Raw genomic sequence first — 24,784 nt, 5'->3', positions numbered from 1 at the left:
CAGAACAGGAGCTCCCCAAGGGGACGAACTAGGACGAATAAAACCCTTGTCTATCAACTCACGGAGTTGACTTGACAATTCTTGAAGTTCAGAAGGCGCAAGACGATAAGGAGCACGTGCTACAGGAGCAGCGCCGGGAACAAGATCAATTTGAAATTCTACCGCGCGTTGCGGCGGAAGGCCAGGTAAGTCATCGGGAAACACCTCGGGAAAATCCCTAACAATATGAACGTCATCAACGTTCTTTACTTCCTTACTAGGATCAACAACATGAGCAAGGATAGCATGACAGCCCTTACGGAGATGTTTACGAACTTTCATACAGCTAATAAGGTTTAACTGTGTGCATTTCTTATCTCCAAAGACCATCAGTGGCTCTCCAATCACATCAGTAATACGAATAGCCTTATCATAACAGACGATCTCGGCACGGTTCGCGGACAACCAATCCATACCAATAACAATATCAAAACTACCAAGTTCAATCGGTATCAAATCTATCTCGAAATCCCTACCACCCAGATTAATGTTACACTTACGATGTACAGTCTTAGCAGTAAGTTCCTTACCATTAGCTACTTCAACAACATAAGTATTGTCTAAGAGAGCTAACGGCGTTTTGATTCTCGGACTTAATTTACTCGACACGAAACTTAAATCAGCCCCTGAATCAAATAACACATAAACTGATAAATCATCGACTGAGAACGTACCAGTAACAAGCTTAGGATCTTCCTCCGCATCCTTAGCATTAATGTTGAACGCTCGGCCGCGTGCAGTCTCTGCAGTCTTCTTGTTGGGACAAGCATCTCGAAAATGCCCCGGCTTCCCACACTCATAACAAACCCTCGGATTACCTCCATTATTCGATTTCCCATTACCGTTACCGTTACCACCTCTATTACCAACATTATTATTATTACCACCAGTCGCGGGAGTAGCAGACCCCGGCAAAAGCACTGTACAATCTTTAGCAATGTGCCCTTGCTTAGAGCACCTCTTACAAGTAACTGTGCAGTAACCATCATGAACTTTATAGCAACGAGGACACACACGCTGATTTCTGTTGTTAGCACCTGAGGTATCCTGTTTCTTCTGCTGATTTTGGTTTTGATTGCGGTTGTTATCCCACTTTCGTTTCCCATTATCAGCTTTCTTGACAACCTCCTCACTACTTTCAACAACTGTAGTCTTGCTTCTTCTCAACACCTTGTCATTAAGTTTGTGAGCCATAGTCATAGCTGCCTCAATAGTCTGGGGTTCACTGGACTCAACCCCGTGTTCAATCTTCTCGGACAAACCATCAATGTAAGCCTCAATTTTGCGGTCCTCATCCGCATAAACCCTAGGACACAGCAAAGTTAACTCGAAAAACCTTCGTTCATAGGCATCTAACTCGGTGCCATGCATTTTCAAATTCTTGAGCTCAACCTCTAGCTTCTTAAGCTCACCCCGAGGTCTATAGCGGGTGATCAATCTTTCCTTAAAATCATTCCAGGCCAAACCATAAGCTACATCGCTTCCCAAACTACTAACCAGATTGTTCCACCATGTCAAGGCACTATCCTTGAGAGTGCAACTAGCGAAACTAACTTTGTCCTCTTCACGGACCCGACTGACCCTGAAAATAGATTCGATTTTCTCGAACCAACGAGTAAGCCCTATTGGTCCTTCCGTACCACTGAATTCTTGAGGTCGACCAGCCATAAAAGTTTTGTGGGAGCATCCCACGTTGTTGTTCACATTGGCGTTAACATCAGCATTTGCTGCCATAGCAGCAGCAATTCCTTCATTGATCAGGCGTTGCATACGCGCTTCAGTGGACTCTCTTGGAGGCATGATCTTCAAAATAGAATAACACATCCGTTAGTACCAAGAATAATACTAGTGTCATAAAGGAATAGATCAAAACACGAAAAGACTAACCATTAAGATATTAGTCAACTAACACTATGAGTAATAACATGACAGTTATGATTGTTATAGAAATAACCATCACATGCATACATATTTTATGATAACATCATACAACATACATAGCACCTAACATACATGAATATATATTACGCATAATATAACATGCCAAGAGCCACAACATCAGAAATAAAACATGATAATGATAATAGATGTCATAATAATAACCATCCATACATAATGAAAAATATCCCATAACAAAATCTTAATAAAATCCTCGGCAAAACGCCGTACATAACCCAAAATGTATGTATAAAAAGGACATTAAGTCTGATGAAATAGATAATCAATATGAATAATCACATCACATTCGCTTAGAGCGGGTGTGATAAGCTGGTCCAGCATGAGTCTCAGCAGGATCCTCATACTTACGCAACTTCCCTTTCACAACATCCAACTCTTCCTTCAACACACGAACAGTGCTCTCGAGAGCCTCGAACTTAGCATTAACTTCTCGATCACGCTTGCGGTTCGCATCCTCAACCCTATGCTTGAAAGTGACAAAGTTACGCATGTCGGCACGGATCTCGTCCATAACTTCATTATGTGGCAAGGTGCGCAAACAATCACTAAGGGCGTTAATACGTGTCACCTCATTATAAGCCCGGTTCATATGAGTAATGGTAGAAAAATAGTAATGAACAGGATCATCGATCTCCGGTTGATTTGCACGACGTCTAGCAGGAGACGGTGGAGCAGGAGCAGCAACAGAGTTATCGCTCGAAGTCGACATCTGCAAACAGCAAAACCGCAAACCATATACCAAAAGATATGAAAGCTAATAATATAACTTATACGAAATGAAATGCATAATAATGCTATAGCAAAAAGGTCGGGCTGTAGACTAGACTCTAATGCACCCTAATAACCGCGGGTTGACCACATTAAGACCGCCTAGTTCCCTACAACCAGAGCTCTGATACCACATGTGACGACCCCGTCAAAACACTTAACGGATCCGTCAGTTGGTCCCACAGCTTGATCTGACTTAAATGAATTAAATAAACAAAGTTGCATTCTTTTATTTCAAAATGTTCCCCAAAAAGGAAACAAACCAAATTAAGTAGTTTGAAAACCAACCAACCATAATATGAAACCAAAAGTTGACACAAAACATTGCCAACAAACCCACAATTTAAATTATCCAAAATAGAATGCAAACTTAAGTTTCATAACTAGTTTCATAAAATCTGCCCAAATGCATGCAGACTCTTCTAACGACAGCGGAAGCATCAAATAACTCAAGTACCTGTGAAAACATGCAAGTAAACTGTCAACACAAAGGTTGAGTGAATTATAGGTTTAAATAAATAAGTAAACTTTAGACCACAAGATTTAAAAATGTTAGAAAACATTAAACATTATTCCATTATCAATGAGCCACCTGGTAACCACTTAACCCTTTATTTACCCTTGCCAAACACAATAAAAATATACACTTGGACAGTGTATCTACAACAAATTACGAAGTACTAAACATTCCGATTATAAATTGCTAGCGCGACTAGCTCGAAATGGGGTTGTCAAACCCGATAGATCTATCCGTAGGATTCGCGTTCACCGGTAGAAACCAATGATTACAGTTACCAGACTAGGGAATATTTTTGTCCAACTCACAATGAATAATTAAATTTAACTGTTACTTGTGTCTAAACGTAAATAAAAATCTGCATGTAATCACATCCCAAAAATATACTTTGAAAAGTATGTAAAAACGGGACTATAACTCACCTTAAATAGCAACTGAAGAAATCTCACAAACAAGCGAACAGCACGTAAAGTAAAGTGATCAAGAAAGATCACAACGCCGACCTATAAATAAAGCAGGTCGAAATAAATAACTAACTTAGGCCAAGTCTTAGTATGATAGCTATTGTACATGTTGCAAGTAGGCATAGAACATTACTCAACAAGCATCGGTTTGATTGGAACAGCATAAGGACACACACTTTCTATTTTTAGAAAGTTTCTATTTTTAGCAGGTTTCCATTTTTGGAAAGTTTTCTATTTTAGGAAAGTTTCTATTTTTGGAAAGTTTCTATTTTTGGAAAGTTTCTATTTTTGGAAAGTTTCCAAATTTAGAAAGTTCTATTTTTAGAAAGTTTTGAAGTTAGGAAAGTTTCCTTATTTAGAAAGTCAACAGAAGTCAACTGAAAGTCAAAGTCAACCGAAAGTCAACTCAAAAGTCAACCTTGGTCAAACCTAGTCAACATTAATTTTAAAAGTGTAAGTTATAATAATAACATAGGTTATAATGTTATTTAAAGTCAAAAGTGTATAATAATGTCTTAACATAAGTTTAATTAAATAAAATGAATTATTAAAGTTAATATAAGTTGAAATGTTATAATTAGTATAACATAAGTATTTAATTAATTAATTAAATATCAATCATAATATAAATATTATTAATTTATAATAAATTTTAAATCATATCATAAGTATTATTAATTAATAATGAATTATTAATCATATCATAAGTTTCTAATTAAAATTATTAAATCATAAGTATTTAATAATTAAGTCATAATTAAATAATAATTAAGTCTTATAATAATTAAATAATTATTTAATCTTTATTATAAGTCTTATAATAATTTCTCATAATTAAATTTAATACTTATCATAAGTATTTTCCTTTAACAATTAAAAGTGTTATTAATCATAAGTTTAATTAAAATGTTAATTAAATTATAATTAATAGTTAAATGATATAATAAATATTTATATCATAAGTTTTAAATAATAATAATTACTTCTTTTATCTTAAGTAATTAATTAATAATGAATTCCATAAATTTTATCATAAGTTTAATCATTAACCATAAGTTTTAAGTTTAAAAGTTCGCCGGGTCGTATCTTGAGCCCCGGGTGTCGGTTTCGGGCAAGCCACATATGTAACTTCACCTACTCAAACCACCCGACACATTTATGAACTCAAGAACACTCCAAGAACAGTCCCTAAGTCGTGCATATCAGCCATGACTTCAATTGGGAAATCATTTTACTCAAAACAGTAATTCGGGCAAAACGGGTGAACCGTGGCTCGGATTTAGGTGACCCGAACATGAATATTCGTCCCACCATCAGTCCTAACCAAATGAGACACCCTAAAGACACCAAGGATGGTCACAAAGTCGGACCCAACCTTGTTCATGCCAAGAACACCTTTCAATCTTTAACAAAAACCAAATTAAGCATATCTAGGGCTCCGGGAATCGAAACGACATGAATCCGGAGTCTAAAATTAATGTCTTGATGAGAGGAACTCATTTATGTACTTTATTTTAACATTCATATCAGTTATATAGTCAGAAGACACGAATCAAACTGCTGTCCAAAATTTACAAACCGAAATCATACGCAAACGAGTAATTCTACGCATTCCAACAACATTACAACAACTTATACATATCATACTAATCATATAACATCAAAATACAGAAATATAAATAAATATGGAAAGATCTAGGGTTAGGGTTTATACCCTAATCAAGAATCAAAGTATATAGATGTGTAGAGAACGAAGAGAGGAACGCGTGTATGCTATTCAATCCTTGATCCAAGCTACAATTTTAGATGATGATGGTGGTTTATGGTGGTGATGGTGACGGCACAAGGGAGAGGAGAGGAGAGGGTGAGAGCAAAAATGCAAGTATTAGGTTTAGGTTTCAAATTGTGAAATAAAAATGAAATAAGAAAAATGGAAAAGCAAGGGAGTGCTCCCCCTCCCTAATTCAGCCGAATTCTTTAGTGGGGTGGGCCCCACTTGGTCCATCTCACTTAATGTTAAATTACTTGTGGCCCGAAAACCCGAACGAAGCCCGAAACGCGAAAACGCACTTACGCGATTAAAAATCCGGAAAGATAACAAACGCGCGACGAAAAATAAATATAAATACACCTATTAATAATATGACCTTAAAATATCATATTTAAAATATTTAGGATTTTAAAATCCCGAAAGCTCGACCGTTGGTTTAAAAACCGAAAAGATTCGCCGGATGGAAATCCGCGGAACGTAGAAACGTATAATTTAAAATATGAATACATATATCCACATAACACATAATAATTATTATATATATATTATTACAAAAATAATAATATAGGTCATGGAAATGACGTGGCACACTAACAGTTAACGGTCGTTAAATAATTTAACGGAAAAAGATAACGGAAAAAGTAGGGTCGTGACACTATTGGTACTGCTGATGATGTTGGTAAAACAAGTCTAGCTTGTACCTTACGCACCAGTCTTGTTAGGGTTTCGGTTCTTCTCTCTATCATCTCTGTCCACTCATCTGGTTTACGGTTAAGGCTGAGATAGATAATCTCTAAAACTTTAGAGATTACCTAATCACCACAGAATGTTTCTCCGATGAAGTTATGAATCAATACTTCTTCGTTTGTTGTTGTTGGTACTCCTTGGTATCTTTGGTGCGTGTGACGTTGATATCCGATATACAGATTGGGATATTGAGGTGTGTGATGCGGATGTGATTGTTGGTGGTGGTAATGATCCTGTTGATGTTAATAATGGTGGTTGATGTTGATGTCGGTGATGCTGCTGGTGCTTTTAGTATTGAGACTTGCGATGTGGATGTTACTGGCGGTACTGGTTACGCTGCTGGTGCTGCTGATGGTGTTTGTAACCTTCGCACCGTATTCTCCAAAGCCACTACCCGAGCACGAAGCTCGTTAACTTCTTCTATTACACCGGGGTGATCGTCGGTTCGGACAAGCGGATAAATATAATCAAGAATTTGGTGTAGTATATAATCGTGACGAGATACTCTGGAGATGAGAGAGAAAATGGTTTCTCGAACAGGTTCGCCGGTAAGTGCTTCAGGTTCATTGTCAATAGGGCAATTTGGTGGATGGAAAGGATCACCTTCTTCTTGTCTCCAATAATTGAGGAGGCTACGAACCCATCCCCATTTCATCCAGAATAGGTGATGACTGATTGGTTGATCTATTCCGGTCATACTGCTTTCGGAGCTGGAATGAGACTCCATATCGGAATAGCTGTCGTAATCTGAGGAATTCGAACTGGTTGAGGGATCCATCTCGTATGATCAAGGGAATGAATTTTTGATATGAAATAGATTATAGGAGTTAGATTTGATATCTTTCTATACATAATTTACATATGTATATATAATACCAAAATCCCATAAATTACGGAGAATCTTTGAAAAATGTCAGTCAAAGTTCACAGTATCAGATATGCTAAGATAAGAATTCGTCTATACACTATTATGCAATAAATGTAGGAAAGCGCGTCTAGACTTAAAAATGATAAGCAGGTAATTTTCGACACGAAATGATAAGCAAAACTTTTGACATGCAGACACGGTCGAAGTCCAGACTCACTAATGTATCCTAACGACTTATCAGTTAGACACACTAATGCAGACCTGGTTCGCTAAGACCACCGCTCTGATACCAACTGAAAGGACCCGTTCATATACATTATAAACAATTCACAATAGTTGATTACATTGCGAGGTATTTGACCTCTATATGATACATTTTACAAACATTGCATTCGTTTTTAAAAGACAATCTTTCTTTACATCGAAAATTGACATGTATGCATACCATTTCATAATATCCAAACTATAAATGACCTAATCTGTCATTTACTTAATAATAATCTTTAATGAACTTCAACGACTCGAATGCAACGTCTTTTGAAATATGTCATGAATGACTCCAAGTAATATCTTTAAAATGAGCTAATGCACAGCGGAAGATCTCTTTCAAACCTGAGAATAAACATGCTTTCAAGTGTCAACCAAAAGGTTGGTGAGTTCATTAGTTTATCATAATCATTTATTTCCATCATTTTAATAGACCACAAGAATTTCATTTCCAGTTCTCATAAATATACGTCCCATGCATAGAGACAAAAATAATCATTCAAATGGTGAACACCTGGTAACCGACATTAACAATATGCATATAAGAATATCCCCTATCATTCCGGGATCCTCCTTCGGACATGATATAAATTTCGAAGTACTAAAGCATCCGGTACTTTGGATGGGGTTTGTTAGGCCCAATAGATCTATCTTTAGGATTCGCGTCAATTAGGGTGTCTGTTCCCTAATTCTTAGATTACCAGACTTAATAAAAAGGGGCATATTCGACTTCGATAATTCAACCATAGAATGTAGTTTCGATTACTTGTGTCTATATCGTAAAACATTTATAAAAACAGCGCATGTATTCTCAGTCCCAAAAATATATATAAAAAGGGAATCAATGAAACTCACCATACTGTATTTTGTAGTAAAAATACATATAACATCATTGAACAAGTGTAAGGTTGGCCTTGGATTCACGAACCTAAATTATTTATATATAATTATGTATTTGTCAATATTTGTCTAATACATTAAGTTAAGTCATAGTGTACCACAATCCTAATGCTCGAGTCTAGTATGCAAAGGTCGACAAAAATTAGTTTAACTCCAAATGATTTCAAAACTTTATAAATGTTTTATTATATAATTTAAATATCGTCGTTTTATATTTTTAAAATATTTTTTTTTTAAAGATTTAATAAAGTAAATAATATAATTCGTTTATAAATAAAATTTTATATTAAAATATACTTTTATATATCTTAAGTAATAAAACTTATAAAGTTCATTTAATATCATAAAAATACTGCGATAGATTCTATTAAGGTAGTTATATAATTTGTATTACATTTCTAGTTAATAATATAGTATTGATAATAATAATAAGTAACAGTCGTGTTATTTTGGAATAATAACAATTTGATAAAAAAAAATTAAGACAACGATATTAACGACGATAATAATCATTTTTACGAAATTTTAATTGACTATAACTTTTAATCCGTCCATCAAATCTATTTGGCATCTAAAGGAAAAGTTCTTAATTTTTTTCTAGCTTTTTAAGGACATGCAAATCTTATATCTTCCTTCAACTATAATATAACAACCTTTAAGATTCGGCATAACCTATCTAAGGGCACTATCAAATTTACAAGCATGCATAATCCTATTTTCTCGAGCACTAGTCAGGGATACACTATTAGTATGTAAAAATTAAATTAGGAGTACTCACGTATCAATATTGAGGTTCAATATTGTAGGAAAGGTACGTAGACGCAATGGAGGTGACAAACACTAGTTTAACCTCACAAGCATACCCATGAACAATACCCATCACCTCCATAACCATAACTCATAATTTCCTTAGCTCTATCCCGCTCATAAAACCCGTTTTGAAATAACTCGCCCATGACCTCGTCGTAGTATTTTATGTATAATAATACTAATAATAATAATAATAACACTAACAATAATAATAATAAATATAATTATAGAGAGAGTGTGAGAGATAGATAGTTAGAAAACAATTATGATCGATCCTATATATATAGATTTATAAATAATATAATAATATAATATAATATTAATAAAAATTAAAAACATGTTGCATAGTGAGCCGCCACCAAAATATGTCGGCACAAGATTACACGTTTCGTGTAGATAGGTACACGATTCGTGTATGGTGTCTTCATGAAAGTTGTAGATTTTTGAGTTACGGTCGTTTGGACACCGGAATCACCCTTTTTCGAGTCAGTATGATTTAGTTATGATTTTTCTCGTACAAGTGCGCAGGTTTAGTGATTTCCAACATTTTAACTTTCAATCTTGTGATGAAATGTTGTAGTCTTTTGGTGCTCATTAGAAATCTTTATTTTATATTTATTTTTATTTTTATATCATTGAAAATCCATAAAAATATTTTATAATCAAATTCTATTATATCGAAAAAAATGTGTTTGTACTAAATTGAATAAATATAATTTAGTTTTCCAGAATTAGTTATATTCAAAATCATTCTTTAAAAGGTTTCATCTATATCGTAAAACGTCTTCAATATTAAGAAAACTAAATAATTAACCTACCAAGTGACACAAGTCAATCATTGCAAGGTACGCTTTTGATAATTAAACGAGACTCTCCGCTAACCTCTGTCTAATCCTCAATAATAACACTTTTGTTCTTACATGGAATCACTTTACTAAATATTCCGAATACCGTTAAAAGTAAGAGTTTTCTAATTCAAGTGGACCTCATAACAAAGACTCGTAATTATAATTCAATGTACCTGATAAATCAATCACTTGATATTATCTTTTAATCTCATTGATAAACTTACATCGAACAAATACGTTCAAGTAAAGTATTATTCACTAACTACTGTGATAGCATTTCTATGTTCATAAAATAGATCTCGTAGCTTATATTCATATCAACTAATTCGTTCAATGCTTTCAAGTCACATAATAATCTCATAATCTATTTTTGTATCACCAAGCTCTTAAATGTTTTATCAATATTTCTTAGCTTAAAAAAAAATACACATATGTACATACACATACATTTCTATTTACACATTTTTGTTCGTGAATCGTCAGACATGGTCAAAGGGTAATTGATTACATGAATATAGTTTTCAAACTTTTCGAGACTCAACATTACAGATTTTGCTTATCGTGTCGGATACATATAAAGATTAAAGTTTAAATTTGATCGGAAATTTCCGGGTCACTACATATGGCAGGTTCAAGTCAAGGATGTGTTGATTCAGTCCGGTTTACACAAGGCTTTGAAGGGTAAACCCACCCTTGTTCCTGGCAGTGATTCTAGCAGTAAGTTCGATGAAGAAGAATGGGATGATATGGATTTGAGGGCAGCAAGTGCGATTCGTTTGTGTCTTGCAAAGAACGTGCTTGCAAATGTGCACGGGTTATCAACGGCAAAGGAGCTTTGGGTTAAACTAGAGCAGTTGTACCAGGGCAAGGGCATCTCAAATCGGTTGTGTCTTAAAGAACAATTTCATACTCTGCGTATGGATGGGGGTTCAAAGATTTCAGATCATCTAAGTATTCTTAACGGTATTGTTTCAGAACTGGAGGCTATTGGAGTTAAAACGGATGATGAAGATAAAGCTTTGAGGTTGATATTATCTTTATCATCGTCTTATGAACACATGAAACCTATTTTGATGTATGGGAAGAAAACTCTGAAGTTTGAAGACGTTACTAGCAAGCTCCTATCCGAGGAGAAAAGACTGGAAGGTAACGGGGTCTCGTCATCAGGAGATACGAGAGTGTTGTGTTCGGATAGGCAGAAGAGAAACTCTAGAAAGAATCTGACATGCTGGAAGTGCGGGAAGACTGGACATGTAAGGGTTAATTGTCCCGGTGGAGCTAATCCGGCAAATGGCTCCAAAGACGCTAACATTGTCTCCGTTGTTACGGAGAGTGACGAATTCCTCTGAAGTCACGTCATCCTCATGGTGTGTCCGCGCCACCGTGGAAAGGGATGTTCGTTAGCGGTTCCACAATTACACATGGGCATTGGTTTGGCGTTGATGCAGGCTGTGTGGTGGAAACTGATGTTGTAGCTGATGGGACTTTCGGGAAAGCCAAACAAGGAAGTTGCACCATAAAGTTTCAGCTGGTTGTTCAACAACATGTGCCGAGGTGAAATGCTTGGAATGTGATATTCTAAGTGCTATACTCTTAATGGTGGAGTATGATAATTCTTGTTAAGAGTTATGATTGTCTGTGATGACAATGATTGTCGGTTTAGACAATGTTCGATGAAGATGCAAGTTTTGTCTCTTGGGAGATAATGTCAACGGCATGAAGATGAGGATCTTGAAGTTGTCGTCGAGGAAGCGTCTACATCGGTTATCCTTGCAATGTGGAAGCATGGTTATCTTCTTCTATCCAAAAGGTGGAGATTTGTTGGTTTATTTTGGCTAGTAGAAGATATGTTTATCCCACATTGGTGGGAGGAAGATGTGAGGGGTGAGTGACTTGGTTATATAAGAGGAGCTAAGTCTTCATTCCAAATCGCACCAATCAATACACTTTAAGTATTTGATTATTTCTTTCTTTCTTACCCTTGTTTGAGAGTTGTATTAGTTAAATATTTTGGAGAGTGTAGTTGGCTTAAGAGAGTCGTCTATATCATTGTAACAATTTGTGATATAGTGTATTTCTCTCTTTGGGGGCCGGTGGTTTTTCTCCTGTTTTGGAGTTTCCACGTTAAATCTTGTGTTGTGTATTGTTCTTATTTATTTACTATTATTGTTGGGCTGGGTGGTGAGAATTAGTGAGGCCGTAATTTCCCAACAATATGTGAGTTAGAAAATGTTCTCCAGTGAACTGCTACAGGGCACACATTGGGTACTAGTTATGGCTATGAGATTTCTTGTTACCTTTTTCATGAGCAAAATAAATTTACATATGGATCGCATTTCAAATTTATTTTAATATCTTTGTGAGTTCGTCTTTCACTAATTTTAAAATTTTTGGTATCCAGATTGCTGCTATATATTAGTATATGGGTATGGCTGGTCATTTCATTTCAGTTATGAAAACGCCAACACTCTAACAACCATTGATGTTGTTGGAGCTTTCATTGTATGTCATCTTCCTTTGAGTAGTCCTTTACCAATGATTTACTAGATGTGGCAATTCAAACCATTTACTGTTGAATGAGTTGAATTGGCTAAGTATTATCTTAAAAGAGGCTTGATTGGTAAAATTAACAAATTTTTCTGAAAAAAAAACCTGTCAAATGAGTCAATGGCCCAAAGTATACCTCCATAAATCATCCCTTTTTTTGTGTGGCAAAATACGAATATTTATATAAAAATGAAAAACGTTAATAGAGAACGTCTTCAACCCCAAGAGATGCACAATAGAAATCTCGATAAAAATGTAGGTACATATACTAATTGTATGTCTGTAAAATATAATGATCAAAACGACAATGTATTAAAAAGTGTAGGGACTAAAATTGTAAAATAACATAATTAGTAAAGTAAATAGAAACAGTTTTGCTTTTACTCTCAACCGTAAAAACTTAGGGTTTAGTCGTCTTCAACCTCTTTAGAGTTGAACCTCAGGTATTTCCCTCTTGAAATCGATTTTACTAATCTTAACATGTTACAGTTATATAACTGTCTCTTGACATCTGTGTACATTGATAATTTACAACCATTCGTTTAACATTACCGGTTTTGAATGGGTGCATTACCGAATCATAGAGTGAAATGCACTTAAATTTTGGATTCTGAAAGGGAAGAGGAAGAAGATTCCGAAAGGGAAGAAAGGATGATGATGAAAAAGGAATACGCTGAAAGGAAGGAGTTGATCAAGAAGTGTAAACATTATGAAGATATACACCGCAAGTCTAAAATTATTAATGCTATACACCAAGTTCTGTTAATGCACGATGGTGTAATATCTGAGTTCACCCTTTCCATGAATTTAGATAACAAACATGATGAAATCGACAAAATAATAACTTATTTGTCGAGGAAGAATACTATCAAGAAATTGACACTTCAAATGAATGGCGACTTTTATTGTGATAAAAACTCTCCTTATAAGTTACCTTCATCTGTCTTTGCCTTTCATCTGTTAACTGATCTATACCTCCAACAATGTAATCATTACAATCTACCAAGAGTCAGTGGATTTAGTTGTCTTACAAGCTTATTCCTGAAAGATGTACGGACCGATGCAGAAATGGTTCTACATATCGTATCCAAGTGTCCATTACTCAAGAGTTTCAGTCTGGTAAGTTTAAAGTTTCTACTAGAATATTAGAATATTGGTCATCATTAACTTATCTTGATTTTGTATGTAGCTGCAGGTTCAATCCCATTGGAATGTTACATTTACTCTTGCTTTCTTGTGTAAGCTATTTGGGTGTTTACCTGTGATTGAACATTTGAATATTGCCATTCGGCCCCATTCATTCTCTAAGGTAAAAGATGTAGCATCATGTTATATATTTGATTTAACTCACAAAACAGAAAAATTTGACCTATTAACATTTTTAGTTTGTTCTGTAGTCCAAGTTTGCTTTACCAGGGCTTCCAACCCCGATGGTCCACCTCAAATACGCACATTTACATGGAAGTTGTTTCATAGGCAAATATGGGTTGTCGTTTGCTGTCAATTTTATCAGAAGCTCTATAAACTTGGAGAAGCTTAAGCTACAGGTAAACAACATAGCTCTTATCTTGTATCCTGTTTGCTTGCTGCTTTGGTTGATCCCAATTTAAGGAAAATCGTTGCTTCATGTAGGGTTACCCAAATTATGACGATGAGATATCTGAGATAGACTCCTTTATTCCGGAAGAGAATTCAGATATTCGGTTGGAACATTTGATGGAACTAGAGTTTAATGTAGAAGAAGGTGAGAATTCAAAAAAAAAAAGAGTTTAATGTAGACAGACTTATACCAGACTTAGAGTTTGTAAAGCTTATATTGGCCATATCACCAATGCTGAAGAAGGTGAGGATAACTTTTCAGCATATAGTTAATAAGGATGAAAAGTTAGATATGTTAAAAGATCTCTCGGACACCCCACGCGCATCGCAGATGGCAGAAATTGTTGTTGAGCATCTATCTGATGATGATGAAAGTTGAAGTTCAGTTTAAATATATTTCTTATTTAATGAATGCTGCTTACTTTAAATCCCTCTAGAACCCTGAATAACCTTTGGAGTTATTATGATAATCTATCATAATACTTACTACCTGTCTCGTTTTTTCCTTGGCTCCTGGTAAAGTATGTATTGGTATGCTACGTCACACGTAAGTACAATGACAGTGTTAATGGCTGCTGCTAGGTTTCAAAGATGGTGTTTTGGTGTCAGTGTATGTAATGCTGGACCTTATTCTTTTAAATTTAAAGGCATAGGAAAGGTTAAAAGTGGTTTGAGGATCTCATCAAGGTCCTTGACGTAGGTTTGGTAGTACATAATTTAAACACAATGTCCTGCAAAATAAGCTCAAGAGTCCATCCTTTTCTAAAATCAATTGGTACTCGGAACTCTCAACCTGGTGGGAGGGCATGAGATTTCGATACAAGGCTTCCAGGATCAACTCATCGTGCCAGGGTCGCGCCACGTCGCTGCGTGCGCTCAGGGGTACGCCCACTGCGCTGTCCACCACATCGGGGCTATAGCCTAGCTCTGATACCATTTGTAAGGATCGTATAGCCCAAACACAATGTCCTGCAATATAAGCCCAAGAGTCCATCCTTTTTTTCTAAAACCAATTGGTGATAGAGGGACTTCCCCTTAAACTTGTATACATACATTTGTTTTGTCCCTTGACCGATGTGGGACTTTGGTTTGCACCCCAACACATAAGATATGTTCTGTTAAGTAATACTAATATGATCATTTCCCTTAGTAGTCTGTAGCTGGTGCTAACTGCTTGTCTGGTGTAAGTAAATTTTTGGTTAAGGTAAATCTATTAACACGTGGTTCGACACAAAATTTGAAGGCCGGAGTAAGTTTGATTAAATTTGGATTACCATCTTGAACAAGCTCACAAAATGATAATATAATATGATAATATATATTTAGCAGAGACACAAACATTTGTACAAACTCACAAAATGCTCTATTTATAGTGGTATGTTATGATTTAATGATAATATAATATGATTAATTTATGATCAGCAAAATTCGACAAAATTATCAAGTCTTCATTGTATTACCACAAAATTTATGTTAATGATAATTGAACACAAAGGCCAACCTTTCAGAGAATTAATTTCACTAATTCACTATGCTTTCCACTGATACTCTAGCAGGTTGAACTTATTTTTGAACCATGAATTATCCCCATATGTGCTATGTGACCTATAATAGGTACACCTAATACGATTTATATTTACATTTACATTTACATACAAGTTACCTTTATGACTGCTTCTGCTACTCTGGATGCCGTTGTTCTTTAAATAAAGCTTTCGGGCCCCCTATTTTTGTGGGCTAGTTGTGATGACCCGGAAATTTCTGACCAAATTTAAACTTTATCTTTAAATGATTTAATGTTTTCGACACGATAAGCAAAGTCTGTAAAACCGAATCTCAAAATTTTTGAACTATTCAAGTACCCTTCGGTTGTTCTCAACGATTCGCAAACCATTATATGTAAATAGATACATATATATAATATAACTTGAAAACGTAACAAAGTTTTAATTGTTTAATACCGTACATTAAACTTATTAGTTTAAATATTTATTTGAATATATATGATAAGTTAGAATATTAATTGTATGAATAACTTGCGACGTATATTTAAAACGTATTTATGAATGTTGAAAATATATATTAACTTGGTCATAAAACGATTTGTTATTATATATATATCAACAAATAGCGAGACAATGATTTATAGAAGTAAATGACCAAAACACTCGAAAGTTTAAGATACACTTTGAATGATATAGTTTATTGATAATTTAAGACTATATTTTGACAAAGGTACGAGTCACAAAACGTAAATTACGAGTTTTCTAAGCGTACGAAAATGCGTTCGAGAAACCGGAACCGGGACATAAGTCGAGTGACAACGTACAAGTCATCGAAACGAAAATTACAAGTCAACTATGCATGTGAATTTAATATAATATATAATTAATTATATAAATTAAATATATTATATATATTATATAAAATTATGTCGACAAACAAAAAATTAAAAGTTTGTGAGCTGGATCAGAGGGCCATGCGATCGCATGGCCTTGAAGCACAAATCCCATGCGATCGCATGGGGTACTTTTTCAGAAAAGGTTCTATAAATTGCTCGAGTTTGGGTTCAGTTTTTACACCTTTTCATCTATCCATCTATCCTCACTCCGTATGCATTATTATTATTATTATTATTATTATTATTATTATTATTATTATTATTATTATTATTATTATTATTATTATTATTATTATTATTATTATTATTATTATTATTATTATTATTATTATTATTATTATTATTATTATTATTAATTATTAATCTTATTAATATTAGTATTATACATAAAATACTACGACGGAGTGCCGTTCGAGTAATTTAAAAACAAGTTTTACGAGCGGGATAGAGCTAAGAAAAATATGGGTTATAGCTATGGAGGTTATGGGTAATATTCATGGGTACTGTTCACAAGTCAAACCTAGTGTTTATCATCTCCGTTGTGTCTACGTACTTTTCTACAATATTGAATCTCAATATTGATACGTAAGCACTCATATTTTATCTTTTATATATTAATTGTGTATCCATGTCTAGTGCTCGAGTATATATATTTAAGCATGCTTGTATCCTAAATTTCGTCGTTAAACAGTTTATAATGAATCACAAATTAAATACATATATTACTGGTAAAAGGTATATGATATACATGTTTTTGGAAAGCTGGGAAAAAATCAATAACTTTTCATTTAGATATCGAATAGTTTTGATGAACGGATTAAAAGATATGATCAACTGAATTATAATTGACGTTAATTGGAATTGCTTTTGAATCTGCAATTAATATTTAAACAATTTTTTTACGAGATTGATAAAATGGATTTTTGAATATTACCAACCGAGTAAATAAATCCTTATATAAGACATGTCTCGTTGTGTTGAACAATTGTCAAAACTGATTGTTTTATCATATTTTAAAGCCTTATAAAAACTATAGTTTAATCTTACAAGAATTGGGAAACTATGTGAAATATTAAAATGATTCGATTGCCATGATCATTCAACTATTGTATGGAGTCAGATTGACTTATTGAAATAACTTTTGGTAACTATTGTATATCGATCTCGAGCATTAGGATTGTGATACACTATGACCTGACCTAGTTTGATAGACATTTATTGACCAACATATGTTCTCTAGGTTGAGATCTACGGTTATTTGGTATTCCGAGTTTCGGTCACATTTCGATGAACAACTTTATGTGCTGCTAAGGTGAGTTTCATTGCTCCCTCTTTAATTGCTTTTGCAATCTATATTTTTGGACTGAGAATACATGCACTTTATTTTAAACGCAATAGATACAAGTACATACTAAATTCTACACCGAGTTTGAACCGAAAATCCCTTAGCTTTGGTAACTAGTAACTGCCAGTTATAAGAACTGGTGGGCGCGAGTAGTTATATATGGATCCATAGGGCTTGACATCCCCGTCTGTTCCAGGTATAGAAACCCTAGCCTGAACTATAAAACAGACGTATGCTATTTGAGGTTAGTACACGTTAGTTTGCGTGTATTGTACATGTTGGTTGCATGTATGTTAAAACAGGGGTACTTATTAAAACGTTAAAGTTTAGTTACCAGGTGCTCAATCTTGTAGAATATTTTGATAAACATTTCTGGATGAAACAACTGAAATCTTGTGATCCACCTTTATATACAGATTATGTGCAACACTAAAACTATGAACTCACCAACCTTTGTGTTGACACTTGTTAGCATGTTTATTCTCAGGTTTAATTGAAGTCTTCCGCTGTTTGCTTATATGTTAGACAAGCTATGTGCATGGAGTCTTACATAACATATTTTTCAAGGAAACGTTGCATTCATCAAATCATCACCATGTATCTTATTTTGACTGCATTGTCAACGGAAGTATTATTGTAAACTATTATTTACGATGATTGTCTATATGTAGAAATCATCATATGTCGAAAACCTTTGATTTAAATATTCATTTATGGTGTGCCTTTTCAAAAGAATGCAATGTTTACAAAACGTATCATATAGAGGTCAAATACCTCGCAATGAAATCGATGAATGATGTGTTCGTCCATATGGATTTAGAGAGATCGTCACAGTTGGTATCAGAGCTTTGGTCCTAGTGAACCAGGTCTTGCATGAGTGTGTCTAACTGATAATTGTTAGGATACATTAGTAAGTCTGGACTTCGACTGTGTCTGCATGTCAAAAGTTTTGCTTATCATTTCTTATCGGAAATTACCTGTCTATCATCTTAAGTCTAAATGCGTCTTATTGCATAGATAGTGTATAGACCAAATTTCATATCTTAGCATATCTGTTACTGTCAACTTTACCTGACAGCTTTCGAAAATTTCTCCGTAATTTGCGGGATCCCTTGTACTACATATTGGTATTCTATGTAATTAGAATATCATCCGATACCCAAAAATCATTTCATACCAAAAATCCTTTATCTAATCGTGTAAGATGAATCCCGTATCTAGTTCAAATTCCTTAAACTCCGACAGCTATTCCGATATGGATATTCACCTGAATTCCGAAGAGAGTGTAACCGGAATGGATCAACCAATTAGACATCATCTATTCTGGATGAATTAGGGATGGGTTCGTAGTCTACTTGATTATTGGAGACAAGAAGAAGGTGATCCATTCCATCCACCACATTGCCCTCTTGGCGAAGAACCTGAAGCACTTACCGGCGAACCTGTTCGTAATACCATTTTTTCTCTCATCTCCAGAATATCTCGTCATGATCATATACTCTCTCAAATTCTGGATCTTATTCATCCGCTCGTCCGAACCGCCAATCATCCCGGTGTAGTAGAAGAAGTCAACGAGCTTCACGCTCGGGTAGTAGCTTTGGAGAATATAGTGCAAAGGTTACAAGCACCAGCAGCATCACCGGCATCAACAGTACCACCGACAACAACACCAACAGTACCATTACCACCACCAACAACATCCGCATTGCAAACCTCAACTTCACAATCTGTTCCACGAGCATCAACGTCATAAGCACCGTAGTTACCAAGAAATACCAGCAACAATAACCGATGAAGTATTAACTCATTTTCCCTGAAGAAATTTTATGTATATTTAATATATATGAATTTTTAAATCAAAATAAATCTTTTCGTACTAAGATATTACGTGTGAATCTTAACTGGTAGGTACTACTCGGTTAGTTCATATTACTAATATGCAATGATGTACATCCTTCCTTAACAATAATCTCTGTTTCAACTTAATGAATCCCATTTCATAATAAACCAAGTGTATTATTCAATTACATAATTGATTATACATTTTCATTTTTGATATACTCGAAACTTTCCAGAAAACATCATATGTGCCTTGCAAAGTTCGCAAGAATTCCACAAGCATCAACATCCTTCACCGAGGAATATCAATAAGAATAAATAATGAAGTATTGATTTCATTAGTGAAATACTCCGCGAAGATTATGTAATCTCTAATGTTTTAGAGATTATTCATCCAAGCCAAAAATCAAATGAGCTTAATATGATACTAACTCATTAAATTTGTATTATATCTGAAGAAAATATACATACATATATTTTCATAAAGACAGTAATAAAAAATTTTTTTTGTACGAAGTATTAATTGTGAAATCTTTAAAGGGTAGGTAATACCCGGGAAATATTTAAGTTCGCAATTAATATGTTACACTGTACATTCTTCAATTTTGATTCAAAAATCATTAACTATACTCACTATCTTCACAACGATATACAATCATTTTCATACAAATTCAATTACATATTCTGATATTGATGGATCAGAATCCAAGTCATAACTCTGAACCCGTGACATCATTCTTAGATCTCTACATCTTTCAAAGCTATACTTTGATTTCAAAACTGTGCAAGATCCTTTAATGTTGTTAATACCGAAAATAATCTTGCAATTCTTTTCAAGATATCAATTTTCATCACACTTCCAACCAATCAACTTCGACTTTTCAGATTAACTTTATTGTAATCTTGACATATACGTTCTTGTTACAAGGGAACCTTTCATGTCCCACCACATTAGCAGTAAATTTACCAGCAACTTCATTAATCTGTGACCTAAGTTTCTTCAAAAAATCACAATAATTATTCATTGAAACTCTATCAAGTACTCATATACAACTAGTAACAACAATTGCCATACCAACCACCGGGAATTAGCAATCAGTATTTTGAATCTCGCAGCATTTTCTACGACAACAGTTATATATAGATAACATCTATCTTCTAGACCTACAGATTTTGAATGTGAATTTTCTGAAAAACACCTTAAACTACAAACTAGTTCTCGAAATCTTGAAAAATGCTGATGAAGCAGCAAAAACTGTAAACGACCTTAACAGTAAAAAGTTTGATGATAAAGGATAGTGTGCTGGCAAAGCTCAGAAAAAAGAGAAAGTTTGGAACTGAAAAACGGATTGAGCAAAGTATGAAAGAGGCTGCGGATAAATCACAAGGACGAAATCTGTCTTCAAAGAATCCAAATGATTCAGTATCTGCTGAAGCCATTAACGAATACCTTGCTTCCGAATCTAAACCCTTGCGGACAATATTCTTCATCATCCTCTGATATTAGAAATTCTAAGATATCATCGTATCTTTCATTATAAATATCCTCCATATTTCTGGAGATAATTCCATAATCATTCTTATTGGAAATCAATTTTCTCCTTACGATATATGTGTTACACCATAAAAGAAACTATTTTAGCTTCTAAATTCTGAAACTTTCAAGTTTAAAATATAAATGTTTTGAAGTAATATTGGGAATTGAAGCATGAGTTAGTATAATATAATGACACTTGATCAACGTGATTATATTACAGTAAGTCATGATGAGTTTCTAATGAAACGTGATAAAGGTTCACAGATCATACCCTCATCATGAACCATGTTACATAACTCTTTCATTCTATATAATCTCTAAAAATATCAAGAAAATATTTTCTTAATGATTCGGTCTTTTTCGAGGTATTCTGGTAATTTGACAAGTCAGATTGTGCTATTACCATTTCTTTCTTAGAACATTAGTTACGTTCATCTGAAACTTCATACCTACGAATTCTGGACCATTATCCGCTTGACTTAAGGTCGGGAAGAGAAAATGAAAGCGTGAAGTTCCGAAATATAATGGAGAACATAAAGCCCGATAACAACCCCGAAATTACAAACCGTGTATATCAATGCGTATAGCAATATAAAGACACGGGAGAATAAAAAACACTATAACCTCAAGGTAATAGTAGAAGAAAATAACTTCCTCTGGTGGCAGATGAAAAAGAAGAATGAAGGATACGATAGCAAGGAAAATATCAAGAATCAGATCTGGATTAAGCATTTTCACAATCTATTGGGATGTATGAAATAAGAAAGAAGATTATAGGAGTGGTGAAAATAAATGAAACGGAAGAGGTCAATTTATAGCAAAATATCAGACATAGTAATCGAGGCAGATTACGCATTTAATCAAAGAAAATCCTAATTTCCGCAAATTCTGAAGAATCAAATCTTATTTAGATTATGAAGATTTTCTATTCCTTAAATTCCGGAAATCAATCGTAACTACGTCAAAAGCTAAGACGAATCTCTATTCTTTCATTACACTCTTTTACGATAACTTCTCTCATACGCTTCGAGAAATCGGATTGTTTTATCCATATAATTCAACGGTGATAAAATTCTATTTATCAACTCATATTCGTCATGAAAACATTTCTATTGTTATCCATGACGACCTCACTTAAATTTCGGGACGAAATTTCTTTAACGGGTAGGTACTGCGATGACCCGAAAATTTCTGACCAAATTTAAACTTTATCTTTAAATGATTTAATGTTTTCGACACGATAAGCAAAGTCTGTAAAACCGAATCTCAAAATTTTTGAACTATTTAAGTACCCTTCGGTTGTTCTCAACGATTCGAAAACCATTATATGTAAATAGATACATATATATAATATAACTTGAAAACGTAATAAAGTTTTAATTGTTTAATACCGTACATTAAACTTATTGGTTTAAATATTTATTTGAATATATATGATAAGTTGGAATATTAATTGTATGAATAACTTGCGACGTATATTTAAAACGTGTTTATGAATGTTGAAAATATATATTAACTTGGTCATAAAACGATTTGTTATTATATATATATCAACAAATAGCGAGACAATGATTTATAGAAGTAAATAACCAAAACACTCGAAAGTTTAAGATACACTTTGAATGATATAGTTTATTGATAATTTAAGACTATATTTTGACAAAGGTACGAGTCACAAAACGTAAATTGCGAGTTTTCTAAGCGTACGAAAATGCGTTCGAGAAATCGAAACCGGGACATAAGTCGAGTGACAACGTACGAGTCATCGAAACGAAAATTACAAGTCAACTATGCATGTGAATTTAATATAATATATAATTAATTATATAAATTAAATATATTATATATATTATATAAAATTATGTCGACAAACAAAAAATTAAAAGTTTGTGAGCTGGATCAGAGGGCCATGCGATCGCATGGCCTTGAAGCACAAATCCCATGCAATCGCATGGGGTACTTTTTCAGAAAAGGTTCTATAAATTGCTCGAGTTTGGGTTCAGTTTTTACACCTTTTCATCAATCCATCTATCCTCACTCCGTATGCATTATATTTATTTATTATATTATTATTATTATTATTATTATTATTATTATTATTAATATTAAGATTAATATTATTATTAATTATTAATCTTATTAATATTAGTATTATTAATTAGTATTATATATAAAATACTACGACGGAGTGCCGTTCGAGTAATTTAAAAACAAGTTTTACGAGCGGGATAGAGCTAAGGAAAATTTGTGTTATAGCTATGGAGGTTATGGATAATATTCATGGGTACTGTTCACAAGTCAAACCTAATGTTTATCATCTCCGTTGTGTCTACGTACTTTTCTACAATATTGAATCTCAATATTGATACGTAAGCACTCATATTTTATCTTTTATATATTAATTGTGTATCCATGTCTAGTGCTCGAGTATATATATTTAAGCATGCTTGTATGCTAAATTTTTTCGTTAAACAGTTTATAATGAATCACAAATTAAATACATATATTACTGGTAAAAGGCATATGATATACATGTTTTTGAAAAGCTGGCGAAAAATCAATAACTTTTCATTTTGATATCGAATAGTTTCGATGAACGGATTAAAAGATATGATCAACTGAATTATAATTGACGTTAATTAGAATTGCTTTTAATCTGCAATTAATATTTAAACATTTTTTTACGAGATTGATAAAATGGATTTTTGAATATTACCAACCGAGTAAATAAATCCTTATATAAGACACGTCTCGTTTTGTTGAACAATTGTCAAAACTGATTGTTTTATCATATTTTAAAGCCTTATAAAAACTATAGTTTAATCTTACAAGAATTGGGAAACTATGTGAAATATTAAAATGATTCGATTGCCATGATCATTCAACTATTGTATGGAGTCAGATTGGCTTTTTGAAATAACTTTTGATAACTATTGTATATCGATCTCGAGCGTTAGGATTGTGATACACTATGACCTGACCTAGTTTGATAGATATTTATTGACCAACATATGTTCTCTAGGTTGAGATCTACGGTTATTTGGTATTCCGAGTTTCGGTCACATTTCGATGAACAACTTTATGTGCTGCTAAGGTGAGTTTCATTGCTCCCTTTTTAATTGCTTTTGCAATCTATATTTTTGGGCTGAGAATACATGCACTTTATTTTAAACGCAATGGATACAAGTACATACTAAATTCTACACTGAGTTTGAACCGAAAATCCCTTAGCTTTGGTAACTAGTAACTGCCAGTTATAAGAACTGGTGGGCGCGAGTAGTTATATATGGATCCATAGGGCTTGACATCCTCGTCTGTTCCAGGTATAGAAACCCTCTGAACTATAAAACAGACGTATGCTATTTGAGGTTAGTACACGTTAGTTTGCCTGTATTGTACATGTTGGTTGCATGTATGTTAAAACAGGGGTACTTATTAAAACGTTAAAGTTTAGTTACCAGGTGCTCAATCTTGTAGAATATTTTGATAAACATTTCTGGATGAAACAACTGAAATCTTGTGATCCACCTTTATATACAGATTATGTGCAACACTAAA

At 33.8% G+C, this 24,784-nt stretch overlaps 1 protein-coding gene across 1 annotated transcript; it reads left to right on the top strand.

Moving 5' to 3' along the window:
- Positions 1-13,156: 13,156 nt before the first annotated feature.
- Positions 13,157-14,483, top strand: LOC139849742 (F-box/FBD/LRR-repeat protein At1g13570-like). Its single transcript, XM_071839369.1, has 5 exons — positions 13,157-13,624; positions 13,695-13,814; positions 13,903-14,052; positions 14,138-14,249; positions 14,299-14,483. The coding sequence occupies exons 1-5, from the start codon at positions 13,157-13,159 to the stop codon at positions 14,481-14,483; spliced, it is 1,035 nt and encodes a 344-aa protein (XP_071695470.1).
- Positions 14,484-24,784: the final 10,301 nt, after the last annotated feature.

The sequence above is a fragment of the Rutidosis leptorrhynchoides genome, chromosome 5 (genome assembly GCF_046630445.1).
Source record: "Rutidosis leptorrhynchoides isolate AG116_Rl617_1_P2 chromosome 5, CSIRO_AGI_Rlap_v1, whole genome shotgun sequence".
Taxonomy (NCBI): Eukaryota; Viridiplantae; Streptophyta; class Magnoliopsida; order Asterales; family Asteraceae; genus Rutidosis; species Rutidosis leptorrhynchoides.
The sequence above is the reverse complement of the archived record's forward strand: the minus strand, read 5'-3'. Positions and strand labels throughout refer to the sequence as shown.

Coding starts and splice junctions, on each gene's coding strand:
- LOC139849742 (XM_071839369.1), top strand. CDS start 13,157: ATGATGATGAAAAAGGAATACGCTGAAAGGAAGGAGTTGATCAAGAAG. Junction 13,815..13,902: donor GGCCCCATTCATTCTCTAAG/GTAAAAGATGTA, acceptor TTTGTTCTGTAG/TCCAAGTTTGCTTTACCAGG. Junction 14,053..14,137: donor TGGAGAAGCTTAAGCTACAG/GTAAACAACATA, acceptor TGCTTCATGTAG/GGTTACCCAAATTATGACGA.